Source organism: Oreochromis aureus, linkage group 1 (assembly GCF_013358895.1).
Source record: "Oreochromis aureus strain Israel breed Guangdong linkage group 1, ZZ_aureus, whole genome shotgun sequence".
Taxonomy (NCBI): Eukaryota; Metazoa; Chordata; class Actinopteri; order Cichliformes; family Cichlidae; genus Oreochromis; species Oreochromis aureus.
The window spans coordinates 25,377,815-25,398,072 of record NC_052942.1 but is presented as its reverse complement, the minus strand read 5'-3'; the positions used below and the strand labels follow the sequence as shown (position 1 = coordinate 25,398,072).

General features: G+C 38.3%; 1 protein-coding gene across 3 annotated transcripts; it reads left to right on the top strand.

The window, feature by feature from the left end:
* Positions 1-18,651, top strand: ppfibp2a (PPFIA binding protein 2a). 3 transcript variants are annotated; one of them, XM_039611340.1, is made up of 22 exons: positions 1-67; positions 1,828-1,914; positions 2,928-3,041; positions 4,684-4,815; positions 7,006-7,098; positions 8,300-8,411; positions 8,613-8,645; positions 10,005-10,066; positions 11,953-12,031; positions 12,183-12,307; positions 12,433-12,500; positions 12,583-12,643; positions 12,892-13,030; positions 13,954-14,077; positions 15,486-15,614; positions 15,890-16,040; positions 16,232-16,343; positions 16,581-16,669; positions 16,853-16,975; positions 17,408-17,533; positions 17,663-17,851; positions 17,954-18,651. In XM_039611340.1, exons 1-22 carry the CDS (start codon positions 20-22, stop codon positions 18,173-18,175), a joined length of 2,418 nt encoding a protein of 805 aa, XP_039467274.1. In that variant the 5' UTR covers positions 1-19; the 3' UTR covers positions 18,176-18,651. The 3 variants fall into 3 exon arrangements, with proteins under 3 accessions (XP_039467274.1, XP_031612801.1, XP_031612802.1); XM_031756941.2 differs by lacking the exons at positions 1-67; positions 1,828-1,914; positions 2,928-3,041 and adding an exon at positions 3,605-3,816; XM_031756942.2 differs by lacking the exons at positions 1-67; positions 1,828-1,914; positions 2,928-3,041 and adding an exon at positions 4,458-4,604.
* The last annotated feature ends 1,607 nt before the right edge of the window (positions 18,652-20,258 follow it).

Genomic DNA, 20,258 nt, shown 5'->3' with positions numbered 1-20,258 from the left:
AGTGTAATGGGCCTGCAGAATGGAGTATGATATTGATTTCTACAAACATTTTGCCTGGCTCAGAAAGGTAAGATGTTTTCCACTTGCATGTCCACTCTTCTTACTTTCATACTGAACCAAAATTGCAGGGTCTTGTTTGTTTATTTTCTTGCAGTGTTGTTGCTTTTACAGTATAATTGCCGTTGCCATGGTAGATAATTTGAGGGAAGATGTGTTTAGTTTTTGAACTAAGGAGGTGTGCTGCAGAACACATGCCATCTTAAACACACAGGTCCCTTGTGGAGCAGAAAAGGGGGCAATGACTATGAAGCATTAAAAATACCAAATGTCTTTATCTGGTATGTGATTAGAAAAACGTTTTCCATTTAGTTTAAGTGTGGCTGTTAGAAACGCTTCCAATTTTTCAATGTTCCGTTAAAAAAAAAGTTGGTTGCAAAAAGTGTTTTTAAGAAGCTAAAAAACACTTTTACAGAATCATTAACAGTGAAGCAAACCAAGGTTGACTAGTGAGCTTACTTCTGCGTCATATGTTAAACTGTTTGAGAATAATAAATGGACAAACAGGGTGAGATCATTTCCTGACTCTTTAACCTATAGAGTCTTTGAATAGCACATACCATCTTGCTTCCATTAAAGTTGTTACTTGTCACTGCCCCCATTTGGTGTAATTCTTACTGAATTCTTAAAGGAATCCTTTTCATGCCAATCCTACAAGCTAATCATATGTTTGGTATTTTTTAAGAATCTGCAAGGGGAAAATTGATGATCTAAAAATGTTTATATAGATAATACTAACGTTCATAATACTGTGTGACAATGCAATGTTACTTTCAGTTTGTTTTTGCATAAAAAACAACATAACATAACATTTGTATCAAAACTATGAAAACACAAAGATTCAAAAACTAGAAATGACTGCTCACTTTTGAACATTGTTAAAAGAAATTATCCTTCTTCCAGTTACTCCCAAGATAGCCTCAAAAAGTCTCTTTTCTGAATGTATCAACTATAATGCTGATTTGAAGCTTCAGATAGCTTCAGTAATGCTATTTTTTAAAGAACATATATGGACTTTTAACACCTGGTGATAAGTTTCAATGCTGTGTATAGATCTAAACAACAGGGAGACCATTCACATCATTATCATGCCATTATTTGTTCCTGTCCCAACACATATGATATGAGGAAGACCTGAATGTCAGGGTTGTATTGTTTTAACTTAACACAATTAATCAGGCAAGGAAGCAAGAAGACTGTAAGCAACATATTATTTTGATATATTATCCTTTTGGGTAAAGAAAAAAGAAGTGTGTAAATACATTTTAAGTATGCTGTGCATATTCAAATATTATACTGCTAAAATAGTTTTTAAAAAATATGATCCATGGACTATTTGAAAGACTATACATTTTTTTAAATGTAAATTATCACAAACTGCTTGAGTTCATTTGTCCAGACCTTTTAAACTGGAGTATATAATGTCCCTATGAGTATTGCTGAAAGGCTTGATCTTTGAGAAATTCGAGGTCATTTGTTTGCTCTTTACTGCCCTTGTACACTAAAGGTTCTGAATTATCCCTGACTAAACAGAACTCAGACGTCAGCCAACACTTCCCCCCAGTAATCAGCTGGTAAAAAAATGTTCTACACAAATTTTAATGCTCGATAAGAACTTTTAAACCTCTTACAGTCTTTGCACACATTACACACATTAGACACAATACAAATGTGTGTGTGTGCGTCTGCAAGACAGATTTGACCCATTGTGCTGCTACTCTCAATTAGCAGTGTAACTAGTGAGCCTAACTGCTGCCCTCTATTCTGAAGGTAAACCTCCATTCAAACGCTAACAGTGAGTCTTACCAGGAGCGTTTGTCCCGCCTGGAAGGAGACAAAGAATCACTAATTCTACAGGTACAGACATTTCTCTGGATGCTTTTCACTTGTTTCATGCATCTTGAACACATCTCCACTGGGTTCTGTTTATAAAATGTATATGACCTATGAAAAGGTTGTTGCACTGGCAACATATGTAACAATAAAGTTGAATCACTGTATGAAAAAGAAAAGAAATTTGGAACATGACACTGCACATTCAGTAGGAAGTAAATCTAATCAGCGCTCATATCAGATAGCAGTGTTAGAGAAGAGAGGTGAGAGAAGGAAGGTGAAAGGACAAAGGTAGGTCTCAGTATTGTGTTGCAAATGTTGCGTAACTGTGTTTTTGTTCAACTTGTGGGTGAAGTAACAGTTTCAAAGTGGGTTTGGTGCCGTTACAACACTTGAATGTCTTGTTCTGTGTGATCTGTTTGTCAGAGTATGTGTAGGTGTGTTTCGCACTCAAGACTGCTCGGCAAGTGTGTCTAAGACAGGTTGAGGCTAGCACCTTCATGTGCTGTAGCTGTGTGTGTGAGAGAAGTCAGATGCCCTGTTTGTTTCTTCAGCCCGCACATGAAACATTTCTTTGGAAAATCCGTTCTAGTTGGCTGGTTGGGCCAGCTTTTTGGCATATGATTAGCTATTATGTGGCCTTAATAGTTTCTCTGCAGATTTAAATTTAACCTGGTTTCTGCTGAAATTGCTGGAGTCACTGAAGTGTGGCAAGCACCTAAACCGGCACAAAAAAAAGTTCATTTCTTTGGAAAGGAAATGTTTACACAGTTTGATCTGGCACAGATGTGGAAATGTCAACAAAAATGAGCAGCAGTCATTAACTGAGAAAAGCTGATATTAATAAATAGTGCACTGTGAGAAACTTTGTAGTAAAAGAGAAAATCTGAATCCTGAAGAATGCTAGGCCCAGGCTGTATTTATGTGATAAAGTTTGCATCTAAGCGATGTTAAAACCATTTTATTCTCCAACCTTTGCTTAGAAAAGACATCCTCATGTCTAATATCTTTCCATCCACCTTCACAAAAACACACAGGTGAGTGTGCTGACAGACCAGGTGGAAGCGCAGGGGGTGAAGATCAGCGATTTACAGAGTTCTTTGATGGAGCATCAGCACAAACTCAACTCTACAGAGGAAATGTTACAGCAGGTATTCAACTTACTATAAATCATGCTCATTTTTGTCAAAACCTTCTTTGTACTAAATACTTGACTTTTATTGCTGGAACAAAATAAGGTATGAGCTATTATTTCAATACTGTTACCCATATATAATTAACTAGGACAGGGCCTCAGACTGTCCCTCTATCGTTTAATTTATTTTTTCTCATAAACTTCAGAATGTTATTTGGGATGAGTTCAGCATCATGGAAAGAAATTCCTTGCTCAGATTCCAGTGCATCTGGCTGCAGATTACCCCAGCAACCAAAATATTTAGGACGCTCAGACTCATTCCAGGACAGCGTCTCAGAATGTCTGTCTGGTTCATGCAGGGCCAGACTAGTCTGGCTGGGCAGGTGATCATAGCATGAGTAGCCACACCCCTAATCTATAACCACCAGAACTGCTTGCAAACAGGCATTAAAAGAGAAAGAAACAAAGGGAGAGGAGAGGGAGAGAGAGAGAGAGAGGGAGAGAGAGAGAAAACAACAGAGGGAGGGTGAAAGGGACGAAGAAAGGAACAAATGAGGAAGGAGGAACAGCTGAAAAAAGGTGGAGAGATGGGCTGGAGAAAAAAGAAAATGAGGTGGTGCTCCTTTAAGAGTTACAAGTGTACAAGTGTGTATACTTTCAAGGACTTTGTTAAACAGTGCAAAGAACGCTGAATGGAATAGACGTATGAAAGTTTACTGATACCACAGCATCCATGAAAGAAATACACTTTGGTTTCCTTTACTTCATGCAGACACTGGAAAATGAACCAGGTAGTATGTCTTATTCTTTTAATGCAGTGCAAGCTCCATTCTACTGTTTCAGTCAGTTCTGACAAATTTCTAGAGTGCCAGAAATGTTTCTTAGCTACCTGATTAGCTGTGAATTTGATTTGCAATGTCTACTTGTCTGTGCCATGCTGCCCGAGTGTGGAGAGTATCAAAGGGCAGCCGGGAATGGTTTCTTGGAGACATGGTCATTATGAGGCTTTGGACCTGAGCCGTAAATCTCTTTCTGGTGACAAAGCTCTAATATTTTCCATGTGCACTCTGGAAGAATTTCAGATACTTTCCAAAGTCAGCCTTTTAAATGGATGTATCCATACGTACAGTTTGCCTGCCTCCGATGATCATTTCTAGGCTTTAAGTGATTTAGCACCTGCTTGACATCAACCAAATTAGTAATACATCTGCCCGCATAGTCTGGCTTGACTCTCAAGCCTGTCAGCCATTCAGCACAGACAGTCGCAGAACCATTTAGTGGCAGTCTCTCTTAGCACTGGGTTTGATAGGCAGCTGTTTACAGGACAAAAGCACCTGTTGAAGATATTAAGTTATTTTGATGTTGTTCAAGGATGTTTGGCATGCTTTTGCCACCTCTCTCTCTCTCTCACTCTCTCCACCAGTGCTGTGTGTTTTGAGTGAGCTGTGAAATGGGCATTATAAATAGTGGTCATGGGTTGTGTATATTTAGCCTCTCAAACAGCTTCTAAAACCAGAAGGGACTGTCATTACAGAGCTGGTAGTTCGCTGTGTCTCATGCTTAATGTTGGCTTTGTTCAGTAAGTATTAAGGGGATAATGTATTTGTGTATGTCTGTTTGTGTTGCTTCATGCTCTTGCCGAATGTTGTTGATGGCAGGAACTCCTGCATAGGGCGTCGCTGGAGAACCAGAAGCTGAGTCTTATGGGGGAGGTGTCCTACCTGAAACTAAAGCTGGCAGACATGGAAGGAAAACAGGGCCATGGGGGTGAAAGGCAACACAAAGCAGAGGTATGGCTTCTCACTAAATTAAACAGCACAATTCCTATCACCAGATATTTACACTCCAATTAAATGTACTTTTTTAAGTCAGCAATGTAACACTTTGTCATTTTCTCTTGGATAATATATATCCAAAAGCAAAAAGCAGCCATATTAAGCACTACCAAAAGTTGATTCACTTGTTCAGTTTAATTGGTAGGCTATCAATCATTTCACCCTGAAAATGGTGGGGACAGGAGAAATTAGATTATCTAAAATCTTCATCAGCTTCTACTTCACTTCAGTCCCTGGAAATTTGAACTCTTCCTGGTATGACGAGGTAAACACAAAAATCTGCTTTGTGTTCTGATGGATCTAGCCTTGAAGCCTGCTGCTGATTTTATGGAAGACCGTAAACACATTCTGGACAGATGAAGGGAAACATTTAACCAAACCCCAGCTCTGTTGTTCCTGGGAAAAGTCTACAGGAAAAAAAAAAGTCTTCAAGGAGTTTAATTTTTTTGTCAGTCTCAACTGAATCCTGTATTTGCTTAAGGCTACTGTGTTAGGTTACCAATAGACCTCTGAGCATTCAGTGTCGACTTTAGAAAGAGAAAGCAGGGAAAGCAGGACTGTTACTAGACAGGATACTGTATAGTATGTAGTTACTGTCAAAACACTGCTGGTCAAAGCCTCTTTGTGTCCTCAGGTTAAAAGACTTCAGGCATGGTGGATGACAGGCCAAATATGAGTGTGTGTAGGCTTCGACCCAGAGAATTTTATTCTTAGTGGTGTCTACTGGTTGAGTAGGTTATTCTCCCCATATTGAAAAAAAGATCATTTGAAGACTTTTGAATTTTGTAAAGGTTAAGCAGGAAAAAACCCCCCACAGTAAAGCACTATGTGTTTTAGCAGATTGCAGTTTTTAACTAATTTACAGTTACATTTTTAATTCTCACTTGCTTTTTTAAGTCCAACTTTCCCAGCTGCTTAGAATAAACAGAGTAGAAAAAAATGTACTTTAATGGTCTCCCACGTGCTGCCTCTACTACACAAACATGCCCACACATATTCATGCTTCTACACATGCCTCGTTGCTGTAGAGCCAGCAAGCTCACAGTTAAATTTAGCCATCAAGGCGCTCTGGATCATCTGTCATATCCGCTGTACTGGACCTCAAATGAGACTTCCTCTGTCCACAGTCCCAGCATAACTTGGCTGCTTGGCTGCTTTCTGAAGGAACACTGACAGGCATCACCTCTGAAATAATCACAAACCTATTCACCCCTACTGAAATGTATCATTGCAAATGACAAAAAATAAATAAATTGGAAAATGGCGATATAGTTATGATCAACATAAATAGCTGCCCATGTTCATACACAACTGCTTAGCAATGCCCGTTTGAAAAGAGACTGACACTGGGAAACCAACCAATGAAGTACGTTTTTCAAAGGTTTAATCAGTTATTTATTGAAAACTCCATATCTACCTGAAATACATCAAAAAATGTTGAAAAGGTTAATTTCTACTAATATATTTACACACAAACAGACAGACAGATACCTGCCCCACAATGTTTCGTCTTTTCTTTCTAAACATTTCTCTCAATCTTTTTCTCTCCCACTGCATCTGGCAGACTGTAGTGAATTTCATTAGTGAGCTGCAGGAGCAAATATATCAGTTTCAGAAGGAAATCAATAGCAAGATCCAGGAGAAAAAGGCCCTGGAGATCCCAACTGACAGCAGACTTCCTGTGGAGTGCCCCGCTGAGTCTTCTGAAAGCCAGGATTCAAACCTGGGGGTGCCTTGTGACAAAACCTCAGGGATAATGAACAAACTGGAGGGCGCTCCAAATGGGGCCGACGGAAACACAACTACCCTGGAAGAGGGTAGTTCAGATGCAGAGCAAAAGTACTACTGTGGAGGACAAAGTGTAGGCATAGCTTGCTTGCATGACTTCTGTTGTTGCGTACAGCATGCGTTGTCTTACTCTGGTGTGTGGGATCCTTAGGTTTAGATGCAAATGAAACAACCGCTCACCAAACAGCCTCAACAGCATTTATGTCGCTGTAGAAAAACCAGCAAAACTAATAAGTGCCTGTAACGGTTAAGAGCTGCATTTAGTGTGCTTGGTCTTGTGTGAAAAAACAAAAAAACAAACAAATAAATAAATCATTTTTAAAAAGTAAAAGAAAACATTTTTTCTTTCTGTTACAGGGCTTACTTAAGGAACTCAGGATTCTCAAGGACAAAGTCGAACACCTGGAGGATCAGAAGTTGCAGTACGAGAAGAAACTCAAAGCAACAAAGGTAAAAGAAAGTTCAGGTTTATGTGCTGTGTGGACGTTGCACTACACCATCACTGCCCAAATTCCACCACTAACTGTCCACTCAGCTTTCCTAAAAGCTGTCCAATCTGATGTTCCTGCCAGTTAAGTGAGTCATTTGCTTTTGCACATGTTCTCCCATTCTCAGACACCTATGTTTATTTGGGAACTCTGCAAGCTATTTTACTTTCTAAGTTAAAGCATGATAGAAATAGACCTAATAATAGCTATTTAATCATTACTGTTCTAATTTGGAGTTATTTAATGATATTAACTTTTAGACTTTTCCCATTTTTACTTGCTCTCACCATTTGTCCTCTATTATGATAAAATCTCTAACACTCCCATTATTTTTACATCTCTCCCAGTGTTTTTCTTTTGCTATGTTTGTGGTACAATAACTATACACAACTAAATGCTAAATATGCCTTGTTATGGTGTCAACTTGTTTGCTCTCCTTGCAAATCTGGTTTCAAAGGGCACGTCTGCTAATTCCCTTATAGATCTATTTGTTCACAACAGACAAGCTGCTGTAAATGGTAATTGGCAAACTGTATAGTTACACCTCGACTGGCTTTAGGGTATTTATTTCTCAAGGGAGGCTGACAATAATTATTATAAGTTGGAATACTCTGTTATTCAAAAACATATTGCAACCTGGCGAATTCCATAATGAATAAATGCAACATTTTCTAGAAACATTTTTCCTTGCAGTTCTCAGGTGGAATCTTTGGTTACTAGCATCAGGGCCAAATGTCCTGATTAGTATTTGAGATATGAAGTTTATTTTCCACTGCTCATTTGCTTCCACACGCATGCTGATAGAAAACACAGGCAAACAGATCAGCTTGAGTTAATTTCATTGCCATCTGTGTGTTCCTTCTGTAACTTGCTTCAAAACAACCTATAAACTCCAGATAGCAATGACCTAACATTTGGTACTCTAAACATCAGAGAAGTGATATTTATGTGCCTTCTTGTGGGTTTTCATATATAAGCAATGGTGGAAAAAAGTTTTGGGCTTCACTCGAGGACATGTGCTGACACTTAAACTTGAAATGCATACATACATCTTATTTTTATGAATGTGGAAATGTTTTTAGGTGTTAATCTTTAAATAGCACATACAGTACACATCATCTCCCGCTTACTGGCATTTATTTCTCACTGTGTGTTACCCACAGGCAGAGATCAGCAGCCTTCAGCAGCTCCTGCACAGTAAGAACGCTGAGATTGAGAGCTTGCACTCTCAGCTGCTGGCCAGACCCTCTTTAACCACAGAGAGCGCAGAGAGAGGTAAGCAAAGCTGCCAGCCTCAAGCCCTCAGTCAACCTGCCAACACCAGCCTCTCGCTCAAAGTTACCCAACTTGATAGGTGACACAGTTAATGACTCTTGTTTGCATTCATTAACTTTCAGTTAAAGTAACAACTATGGAAAAAGCCAGTCGCAGCCCTAAGTAAACTGTCTTATGAGTTTCTGTCTCTCTCTCTCTCAGAGGAGTTGTACAGGAAGAGACTAAACACCAAATGTAAGCCTGAGCAGTACATAATGAAAATTGTTCTAAACCCACTGGCCATGTCTACTTTTGATCTCTCATTTATTTCCCTTCTCCAGACATGCTTCTCTGTTTCATTATCTTTCATTTCCTTCTGCTCTGAAGGGCATTTTGACAATCATCAGCTTGTTTCCTCAATAACTTGATGCATCTCTCCTCCCTTTCACTTCTTTGTTGTCTTTATCGATTCCTGAAGGAATAATATTTTTGTCTGTCATAGATAAATGCTTCTCTGGGCTACTTGCTTGGTACAATCATGGTCACTTACTAGCAGTCTTGTCCGTATGATTGCAAATGCTGCAGCAAAGGTGCCTGTGTTTGCGTGCCCAGATGTGTCTGTGACTAATAATAACAACAACAGCAACAATAAGTATATCAGTAACAATTTACTTATTAATGTGCAACAAAATAAGAATAGGAAATAGTGTGATTCCAGTGTAAAAAATAACTTCAAATGCAACATAAAAAAACAGAAGTTGAAAGAATAAGATGCAGCTAACCAATGACTATCAAAAAAATAAACTCTATACTAAGAAGAAGCTACTTTATTTCTCCATTATTCACAAGTGGGTGCTACAATGGGTGGCTCTGCAGTTTTTAATTTGGCAGAGTTTTTACACTTGATTCCTTTCTTGAACGGGACCCGAAAGGGATAAAATTTATGAAAAAGCCTTACGCTATAAATGAGTCTTTAGCAGTGATTTAGAAGAAGACAGGCTTGATAGCTTTTTGTCTTTGAGCGTGTGGTGGAAACAGGTTCTGCCTGAGGGTCTGAGGCTGCGCATCAGTTGGCATGGGAAGAGCAATTTGAGTATAGATTCTGGGGTCAGGCCATGAAGGGCTTTAAAGCTAATAAGTAAAATCTTAAAATCGATACTGGGCAGTAGTGTGGAGTCATTAAGACTTATGCAATATGTTCAGTTTTCTGGGTGCTTGCAAGAGGTGTGGCTGCTGCATTTTGCACAATCTGAAGTCTATTTAATGCTTTCTGACTGAAACCTGTTAAAAGACCAATACAGTAAAATGATCCAAGGGGAAATAAAAACATGAATGATAGTCTGAATGTCACTAAAACTCCGTATTGATCATATTCTCACAATAGGTGGTCACAGACTCAAACTATGATTGATGGCTAAAAAAGGCTTCGATGAATTTAAAAATAAATGGTTGGGAGAACTCTCGTGATGAATAAATCATTGATTTATGTGTTTGCACCTTTCCTCGTTTTCTAAATAACTATATGCTACTAAAAAGATCTATTCATATCAAAATTTATGACACGAGCAGAAGCCTATACAGATTTATAATCAGTGTTGGGGTTTCTCCTTATAGATCAAGAACTGCAGAGGCTTAGGAGTGGAATGAAATCACTGGCAGCTGCCAATGATGAAAAGGTACGTTACCGGTGACCTGTAAACCTGTCGTTTCCCAGCTGTGATTATAGAGTAAAAGCTACCATCTGCATTGTCATCAGTTTACTGTCCTACTGGCCTGTACACTGAAAAAAAGGCCATGTTGGATTTACTTGATTCAATAGTGGACATCGGTTGCACACAAATGTTTTGCTTTGGCAGAAACTTAAACAATTGAGTTCAATCAACACAACTTTTTCATATTCAATAAACCTGTGCATTTTGTGTTCATAAAACGCGATTGAAACATGTTTAGATGAAGTAAGTTGAGCTCTTGGAATAGTTTAATCCTTCACAATTTTGTCATTTTAGTTCAACACTATTCAATAACTTTTACCCCAATACTACTTGGTCACTTAAATACTACATGTTCTCTTCATATTATATAATGTTCAACAAAGTCTAGAGTCTGGTTACCATAAAAATTGAATGGATCTAAACAACTACCATCCTCCCCTTTATCCTGGTTGCAGGGGGGCTGGGAAATAACCCTGAAGTGATAGGTTACAAGGCAGGGTACACCCTGGACAACTCATAAGTCTATCACAAACAACCATTTGCACTTACATTGACAGGTAATTTAGAATCACCAATTAACCTAACTCTAACAACTGCATGACTTTTAACTGTGGGAAGAAACCAGAATACCCAGAGAGAAACCAGTGCAAACTAGCCAGACTGTGGATTTGAACCCAGGATCTTCTTACTGTGAAGCAACAGCACTAACCACCATGCCAACAATCCAGACTTAACAAAAGTAGGAAAGCTATGATTTCAAGGCTTGATGCAGAATTTTTTTGTACGTTTTTGTCCTTGACAGGTTAAACCACAATAAATAGCAATAGCATACACGTGGTGTGTGTGTAATTGTCTGCCTCTTATAACTCCAGTGATTTTCCTGCAGTTTGACATCTCGTGCGATCTTGTGAATTTCATGAGTTCAGCAACTAACCACTCTTACTAGATTGTATCATGTCATCTCAACAAGAACAAGTTGTTGGATTTCATACAGATCCTTCATGATTTAATTACGTTTATAGAAACATGATATTATTGTGTTTAAATTACAAGTTTTTAATGTAACAACCACCCAATTTGCTCGATTTGACTGAGATGGATGCCTTTCTGAAACCACGATCCAAAGCGTACTAGACTGAAAGTTATTGACTTACTTCACTCGAACATGATATGAACAATTTAATCTAGCCTCTCTGCATATCATGTAGTTTCTACACTATATAGTTACACTTAACTTTAAAGCATGAGGCACTTATGTTAAATACACGCAAGTTGCTTACATAAATCCAAGAGCTGGCCAATCCCGTTTTTTCAGTGTATATGGATATGCTAGCATCACAGCTTCTTCGAAGCTTATACTGTAACAGTTTGTGGGCTGTGCCATTTGAAGAGGCAACACCCCTTCAACCATTTATAGCACAGAGGGGCTTTTGTATTCTCCCTCCGAGTGTATTTTCGACTTTAAAGACCCACAGACATTGACTTACATGTGGCACACCAGCGAAGACACACACGTACACACACCCTAAGGCAGGCCATTTCAGGAAAAGCCACACTTAAGCAGGCCTCATTCTGCCAGGCCTAATTTTGGAGTGAGCTACATTAAGAGAACCATAGCAAAACCGGGCATGGGCACCACTTCAAAAAACACACACTCCGTGCAGCTGGTTACCACAATCCCTATCCATTACTTTGATCTAAAGGCCATATGGTGGAGGAGAAACATTTGTGTAGTATATAGGTCAGTAACTGAATGAAGCAGGTAGCCCATATGGGTGTTTGCTAACCTTAAATAAACATCTTAATCGTGTTTTATGGACCTTGGACACTTGTTACCTTGTTTTCTGCAGGACCGACGTATTGAAGAGCTCACTCTTCTCCTGAACCAGTGCAGACAGTTCAGAGAGGTCTCTAGTAACACAAGGCAAGGTAATCAGCTTACTCAGTGCTTTATCATTCCCTTGCAGTGCTTATATTATGACGTTTCAGTGTGATGAAGCCCATCATGTGTTATTTTTTTAAAGAGAAATGGATTCTACTGCTTGAGTGGAATACAAAATCCTTCTCTTTGTTACTGTAGCACCATCTGCTGTCCACACATTGTCGAATGGCAGGAGCCTGTCAAGCAGCAGTGAGGAAGAAGAGCAGGGTCTGATGAAGAATGGTGACACCTCGAGTGCCAAATCGGAGGATGTGAAGTCTGAAGTGGGTGCAAAAAAATAAATTAATCTGCTGGTCTCAAAAGAGCTGATCGATTAGTTCCTTAAATATTTCAATATAAGCACAGCCTAATTATTTTAATTGTATATTAAAATGTTTATTAACCGCAGGCTTCGACAAACAGTTCTGCATCCCAGCAGACATCGATTTCATCAGTCCAGAAAGACAGCGATTCCAGGTAGTGCAGCCGCTTTTCATTAAAGGATCATTCCAATATTTCTTAGGAGGATCGAATTTATCGATTGTGATTGTCTTCACAGATCAGAAGAACAGACTTTATCAAGCAGCATGAATGACATAACAAATGGAACTGCGCAAAAGGTATATTTCTTAAAATGTGATACAATTCATATGAACAATGTTTTAGCTCACAATGCTTCTCTGCTTAGTTCTTTTGTAGTTTAAGATCTGCTACACTGTTTCTGATGAACTCATAAGAGAATCACAATTAATTATACATTTACAGATGTATTTATATTTATATTTACTCTATATTTACAGATTTGTAACTCTTTTATGATTTAGAAAAGTCACTTTCCTTTCTGTTTGTATCTACTCTGTTCATCCAGACTGGCCCAAGTGAAATGAGAAGTCACACGCTGCCTGTGAATTCCTCTCTGTCAGAACAAAATGGGATCGGAGACAGCGGCAGTGAAATACAGAGTCAAAGGTCTCCAGCTGGGAGTGAAGACGGAGACTCAAGCCAAAGTAAATCCCAGCATATTAAATCAAGTTTTCCTGACTGCTGTTTATGGTTATTTATTATATAATGGCTGGTGTTCTGTAATGAACCTTGGTGTACTGCAGAATCCGTTCTCCATTTCTATGAAAAAGGCAATAGCCTTGTAATTCCCATGAGTAAAGGCGGTATTCATATTTGGAGGAAACCACTATATGTCGACCAGGCTACTTTTGATCATAGCTAATTGCAGAGCCTCCTGACAGAGCAGATGGATCATGGTATAGACTTTCATACTGAGCACACCCTCTCTCTTGCTCTGATTGACCACATTCATCCCAGCTCCACCCGTCCACAGCACGACTGACCAATTTTAACTTGAGCCCCACCCTGATTTCTCTTTGCTGCAGTCTGCTGGAGTGAGATGACTGTCTGTAGCCTCTACCTCTACCATAAAGATCAGACCTTGTAAAATTTAGCCTCTAATCCCTTTCTTTTTCATGGGGCATTAACTGATGAATTATTTGCTGAACTCAATGGTCTGTATCCTGAGTCTCTCTACTGAATAGAGCACTGTGTAGCAGCAGGCCACCCTGCATGCACCACTCTGCTCTTAATGTCCTCTTTGGTATGAAAATGTAGGAAAAAAACAAAAAGCTTTTTATGGGTTTTTACTCAGTCACCACCATCATCATCATCAGGAGTTCAACGTCGACCGTGCCAAAATTACAGGAAACAGCTTAATCATCCATAGAGGCAATCAATCAAATGTGATTTATTTGGCAGGACTACAGTGGAGCTTTGTCTGCTTATATTATCATAATAAACTCAAATTTTCAAATGCATCTTTAATTTTTTTATGGTTTAACTGGCCATGTAGAAGACACTTTGGATCATATTTTTACTTTGTAATTTACATAACATTTACTGTGGTTTTTGTATCCTCCCAAAGGAAAGTCAGAGAAAGGTGATGACAGCACCTCAAGTGACACTTCCCCTGTTCATTCTGGCCAGCGAGCTGTGGGCTCACCAGAATACATGAAGAATAACAGGAGCTTCAAGAGACTCTGGGGAAAGTGAGTTTGGGAGCATACATAAATACATCAAATACACAGTGCATTAACCTAAATGACTGCCAGATAGCCGGAAAAAAAAACAACAACTAAGAAATGCAAAAAAAGTTTGATTGATTTGGACATTTATGATTGATTGATTGATTGATTGATATATTAACACATTAAATTACGTGAACATGGCATGTGCCCAATGGTTTATATGATGTATGACTTGATGGTTTAAATGTATATATATTTATAAAAAATACTCGTATGCACCCTGCCTTATTTCTTTACTTTTAGACTTAGAATTTTTTAGCTGTTACTGGAAAAAGATGTCACTGAATTGATAAATTAAGTAAATTAAATTTACAATATATTCTGTTTGCTATTCTGTTTTCTTTTTTGGATATACATGATAACTGTTTCCAGTCACATAAAAAAGATTGATCAAACTCTCGCAGTCCTGTGAAACTAAGTACACCCTGTGATTTAGTATATTATTTGAAACAAGAAACAATAACTTCACATTGTTGTTGAGGAATTTTGGCACACTCTTCTTTACAATGTTGCTTTAGTTCATTGAGTCTTGTGGGTACAGCTCTCTAAAGGTCTTACCACAGTATTTTAGTCAGGTTAAGGTCTGCACTTTGGCTGGGCCACTGCAGCAACTTGATTTATTGTTCTTTTTCCAGCCATTTTGTTGGAAATTTGCTGCTGTGGTTTGGTCATTGTCCTGTTGCATGACTCACTTTTGGTTTAGCTTTAGCTCTCAGAGAGATGACATTACATTTGTCAGTAGAATACCTACGGTACAGAGGAGTTCAATAAATGCAAGTTCCTCAGGTCTTGTGGTTACAAAGGTAAAATAATTATCCCTCCACTGCCGTGCTTGACAGTTGCTATGAGCTGTTTGTGCTGATATGCTGTATTTGGCTTTCACATTGACCAAACATCTCCACTTTGTTTGGGTCTGTCCAAAGAACATGGCTCTTGTGGTTTGTTGAGATGAAACTTTGCAAACCTAAGCTGGTTTCCATGTTCTTTTTATAAAGAAGACACTTGCTTCTAACAATTTTGATATGAATAGTATGAACGGAGGACTGTAACATTGCATTGTCTGACTGCCATTGCTGGGTCATCTACTCCTGGGAAGATTTTGTGTTCAATGCACTTGACTGCTGCAGACCAGCAAACTACCTAAACTTTTCCCTTTTCACACTTGTTGATGATCAGCTAGTCAAGTCCATTTGATAAACAGCATCTGGCTGTCACTGGCCCTCTTAGTTTCTATGGAAGCAGTTGAGGTGTAGGTGCATAGTACCTTGAAAGCTTTCTTTTCAACATAACTGTATATTTTTTAAAAATTACTTTGAGAATTAATAACTGGCAGTGTTTCTAGTCAGATAATTTTCTCTTCTCTACACAGACTTCGAAGAACACAGTCTGGAGGCCTTCCCGCTACAGATCCAGATTCTGGGCAATTTAGAAGAGGGGGACTGCGTGCGACTGCTGGTCCCAGACTGACCCGAACCCCTGAATCATTTGACTCAGCACGGTAAAACGCTATCTGATCTTGTAATACAGTATTTTAAGGGTTATGTATCTCTGAATTGACCCTTGTAATTTGCTCTTTTAAACTATTCTGCTGTGGTTTTCATGCCACATCCTCTTCATCACCATTTCCCAAATGGCTACAATGAAACACGACTATTGGCTAATTGGTTGTTTAATAAAATTACCATAAATATTTGAAAATATGGCAATAAAAACAAATTCTCCTAATAAAATAACAATTTTTAACGTTAATTTTTTTAACTTCTTTCCTATCAGTGATATGAATATTCCATTCAGTCAGTGGACCAAGGAGCAGGTGTGTGGCTGGCTAGAGGACTATGGATTGGGCCAGTACGTTAGTCTCTCCAGACAGTGGGTTGAAAATGGACAAACACTTCTGTCTGCCACACCTCAGGATTTTGAGAAGGTCAGAATATAAACCCCTTACAAGCTTTTTACATAAAAAAAATATCTCAAATTTTGAAATCAATTACACTCCATATCATAAATTAAAATTCATTTTTATGTCTAAATATTAGACTTCATCAGAATTGTGTAGAGAAAATGAAAATACCTCTGTATTTGTGTGATAAGACAAACTGTTCTTTGTAACCTCAGGAGATGGGTATGAAGAATCCACTGCACAGGAAGAAGTTGCAGCTCGCTCTGCGGGCATTCACTACTAAAGTTATAGAGAAGTCCTCAGAGCTGGACCACATCTGGGTCACCCGTAAGCCTATTATATTTCAAATTCTCAGGCTTATGTGTTCACATGTAAATCAGATCTACAACTACCAACAAGAACATTAAACCAAAGAAAACAAAAATGCCATTTTAAATTTCCCTCTAAACTATGAAATGTCTTCTAGCTAAGCAGTTCCAGTGGACATGCTTTAAACGTGAAGAAACATTAAAGCGAATGAATGAAGTTGATGGATTCATTTTTTAATTTTACACACCAATTCAGGCTGGCTGGATGATATTGGATTGCCACAGTATAAAGACCAGTTCCATGAAGCTCGAATAGATGGTCGGATGATACAATATCTCACAGTGGTAAGGATTAATCTTCCACATATTGCATTAGATTTTTTGTTAAAGATGTGGCCTGCAAATGCATTCATCTGGCTTTAAAATATAACTTAAAACGCTAAAAAGTGCATTATAATGAATTGACAGATTTTCTACTGTGCTCATGCTGATATTTCTTTTTTGCATTTTTTTTCCCTGTTCGCACAGAATGATCTCTTGACTCTAAAGGTTACCAGCCAACTGCACCATCTTAGTATTAAGTGCGCAATTCATGTGCTTCATGCCAATAAATTCAACCCAAACTGTCTTCGACGTAGGCCAGTGGAGGAGGTAGGACTTTTGAAAGCTGTGTCCCTCAAACAGAGCACTGTAGAATCAACCTATTATGTTGGGGATTTTTTTGACTTTCCTTTGTCACCCGAATTTATGTAACAATTACTCTACTCATGTTATCCAATATTCTTTGCAAAATAAATTAGAAATCTTAACAGCTGAAGCTCAGATATAACAAGCTTTTATAGACATTTAGGAGGTGATGCTCTGGCTGATGTAATCGCATTCCTTGCCCACAAGATGGCGACAAATATTTGTCAAATATTTGTCAAGATAGAGCATCTAATTTTATATCTGCTTTCAAAAGCCTTCAAAACTATTTGTTTATGTATTTCTTTAATGTGCTTAGAATAGGTTATACACACGTACATGTATAATAAAAGGTGTTTTTTTTTTTTTTTTAATTTTCTTGTTTAATTTTGCTTTTAGAAACATCCTCCTCCTTCAGAAGTAGTGCAGTGGTCTAACCATTGTGTGATGGAGTGGCTGAGAGCAGTTGACCTAGCTGAGTACGCTCCTAATCTACGGGGCAGCGGTGTTCACGGTGGACTGATTGTAAGTCATGTAAAATTTGAGCTTGTCTAGAAGCGTGATTCTTTTCTTTGTGATCATACCAATTGTATGTGTTTATATTAGATGTGAGCAGAGAGTTAATTATGTTGCCTTTATCTTTGGCAAACATAGATTCTGGAGCCTCGCTTCAGCTCAGAGACTTTGGCCCTGCTTTTAAATATTCCTCCGCAAAAGACTTTACTCCGTCGTCATCTCGCAACTGCATTTTCTGCTCTGGTTGGGCTTCAGGCCATGCAGGAGAAACGAGAATATGGCAATGCTACGGGCCATGTGCCCCTCACTACGACCGCAAAAGTAAAGGTAAGATCACTATTTAAATCAGTGAAATAGGCTACTTTGTTGCTGTTGCAGCCTGTCATCAACATTATTTGTTAATACATTGGCCTTTTTGTGTGTTTTTAGCCGAAGAAGCTGGGCTTCACGCAATTCAGTCACCTCAGAAAGAGGAAGCCTGATGAATCTGCGGACTATATCTGCCCGATAGACAGTGGAGCACTAACAGTTAATGGAGTTTCTCGCCTGGCATCTTCAGCACAAAGGGGCCTCAGCCCCAGGTTGGACAGACAGGCTGAGAGGGAGGAACAAGTGGGGATCAAAGCTCAAACTAATGGCCCCAAACAATAATTAAAATAAAGCACGGAACTCCATGCTCTCCACCCCACGTATATCTAAGTGACTTCATAAATCCAGAGGAAATTCTAATGCAGATATTTACCCATGATGCATCTGCGTTGTAATTTGCTAAAAGGGCTGTGATGCAGTATTTAGCAATTATTAATTGTTGTTAATGTTTATTTAATCAGATAATATTCATCTTAAGAAGGTGACGATTAATGACAGTGTTTGAATTGTTTTAATAAAGCTACTCTGCATTCCTTATACAGTGGAATTCCAAGGCTTACAATTTTGCTTTTAAGCATTTTATCAACTATTTTGTATGTAGACTTCTTTAGACTTAGTAAGAATAATGATGACCTTTTCTTGTTGCACATGTGGATTTTTGTACAGTGTAATAACAGATCAGCTACCTTCAAAACGTGTAAAGTTACCTTTAAGGCTTCTGTATAAATCTGATTAAACAATTTTTTTGCAGCTTCAAATAAGGCTTGTTGGTTTATGGGAACCTAGAACCCCAATTTTGTCCTCATTTGCAGTATTAAAAACTTGTATTATATTTAGATTTCTTTAAAAAAAAATCCATAACACTAGTTTCCAATAATTTGTGACGCCATCTGATACTTAAAGACTTAAAGAGACTAAAGACTGCCCAGTAACGGTCAAACTTTAATAAGACACAAAGAATTGATATCACAGTTTTAGAAAAGGAGTGTTATGACTCTTCCATTCAGACTCTTGATCAGGAGAAAGCCTGAATATCTGTTTTAATGGAACTGACAATGGTGCAATAGTGCATGTTTTGATTTTGTTGATGATTTAATAAATTAATCAAAAAACTAATGTTCTCTATATTGGAGTAGTTTTATAGTTTTCACATGCAGTCATTGTGAAGTAACTGTTATCCCCAGAATAATGTTCTTTGGCTTTATTGTAAAGTCAGAATAAAATAAAATGGAAACACTGTAAAGTTTCCATGGCAACTATTTCTGACCTGCCCCCATTCACCAACCACCCATCCCAAAACAAATGCAATAATACCTTAGGAAAAGGGAAATCCATTGTCTATTAATCTTCAAACTTCTGATTTTTCATGTTAGGCATAAATCAAGATGTTAACAATGTTTTACTTTGATGCAATAAAATTGAATTGAATGCATCTATGGCTATATGGCTAAAAAACACCAGGCTGTGGTGATATAGCAGCTCACACATGATGAGTAACTGCCTGTTCATCTAATTCTGCCTAGCTTTTTTCTAAATGAGACATAGAAAGTGACAGTGCTGGTCAGAGTATTCCAAATAAAGTCTTAATAACTGGCTCAGTGTGGGTGTGTTTGCACACGGTTGCAGAGCTAGGGAATTTACTAGGATTCTGCCAGCATTTCTGGAGCTGGCAGTCAGGGCAGCAGTCAGTTTCCCTCTTAACCTTCCTGCAGAAGCACACAGCCTCAATTAGACCAAACACAATAATTAGTGAATCTTTTACCTTTGCATATCATTAGTTCTCTAACAGAGAACACCCTGATCAATGATTATAAATGACAGGTTCATAAATAAATTAATCCTGCTGACAAGAGTGTAACACCACTCAATTGATCCGTGTTAAATGGAAATTAGAGGGATGCAGGAGTGAGGACTCAGAGAGCGGGTATTACAGATTTAAAGTTAACATGATAAAGAAACTTTTTGTTCATAATGATTTATATTAGGTATCTAATGTGTATGACATAAAGCTTTTTAGCATTCATGCTTAGAAAATGTTGAAATAAAGTTTTTTGTTTTTATTTGAGCTTTTTTTTTTAAACCAGCAGATGTCAGTGTTGCCTGTGCATGCTGCGTTGTAGCAAACTTGGCAGCGCTGAAACTTCATGGTTGACTCAGTGAGGTGCAGCACAGAAGATTCAAATAGAAAAAAAAAAAGAATTTTATTCAGTTTTCACATTTTGAGGTATGGGGATTTCTCAAGATTGATATTGTTCTCATTAACTGAGTGACACTGCCTCAGCTGATTTACTATAACAGTTATAGTATGTCTGTACTTCCCTACACTGGGAATGGCACTTAAAGTTGTATGAATTGGAACACTGTT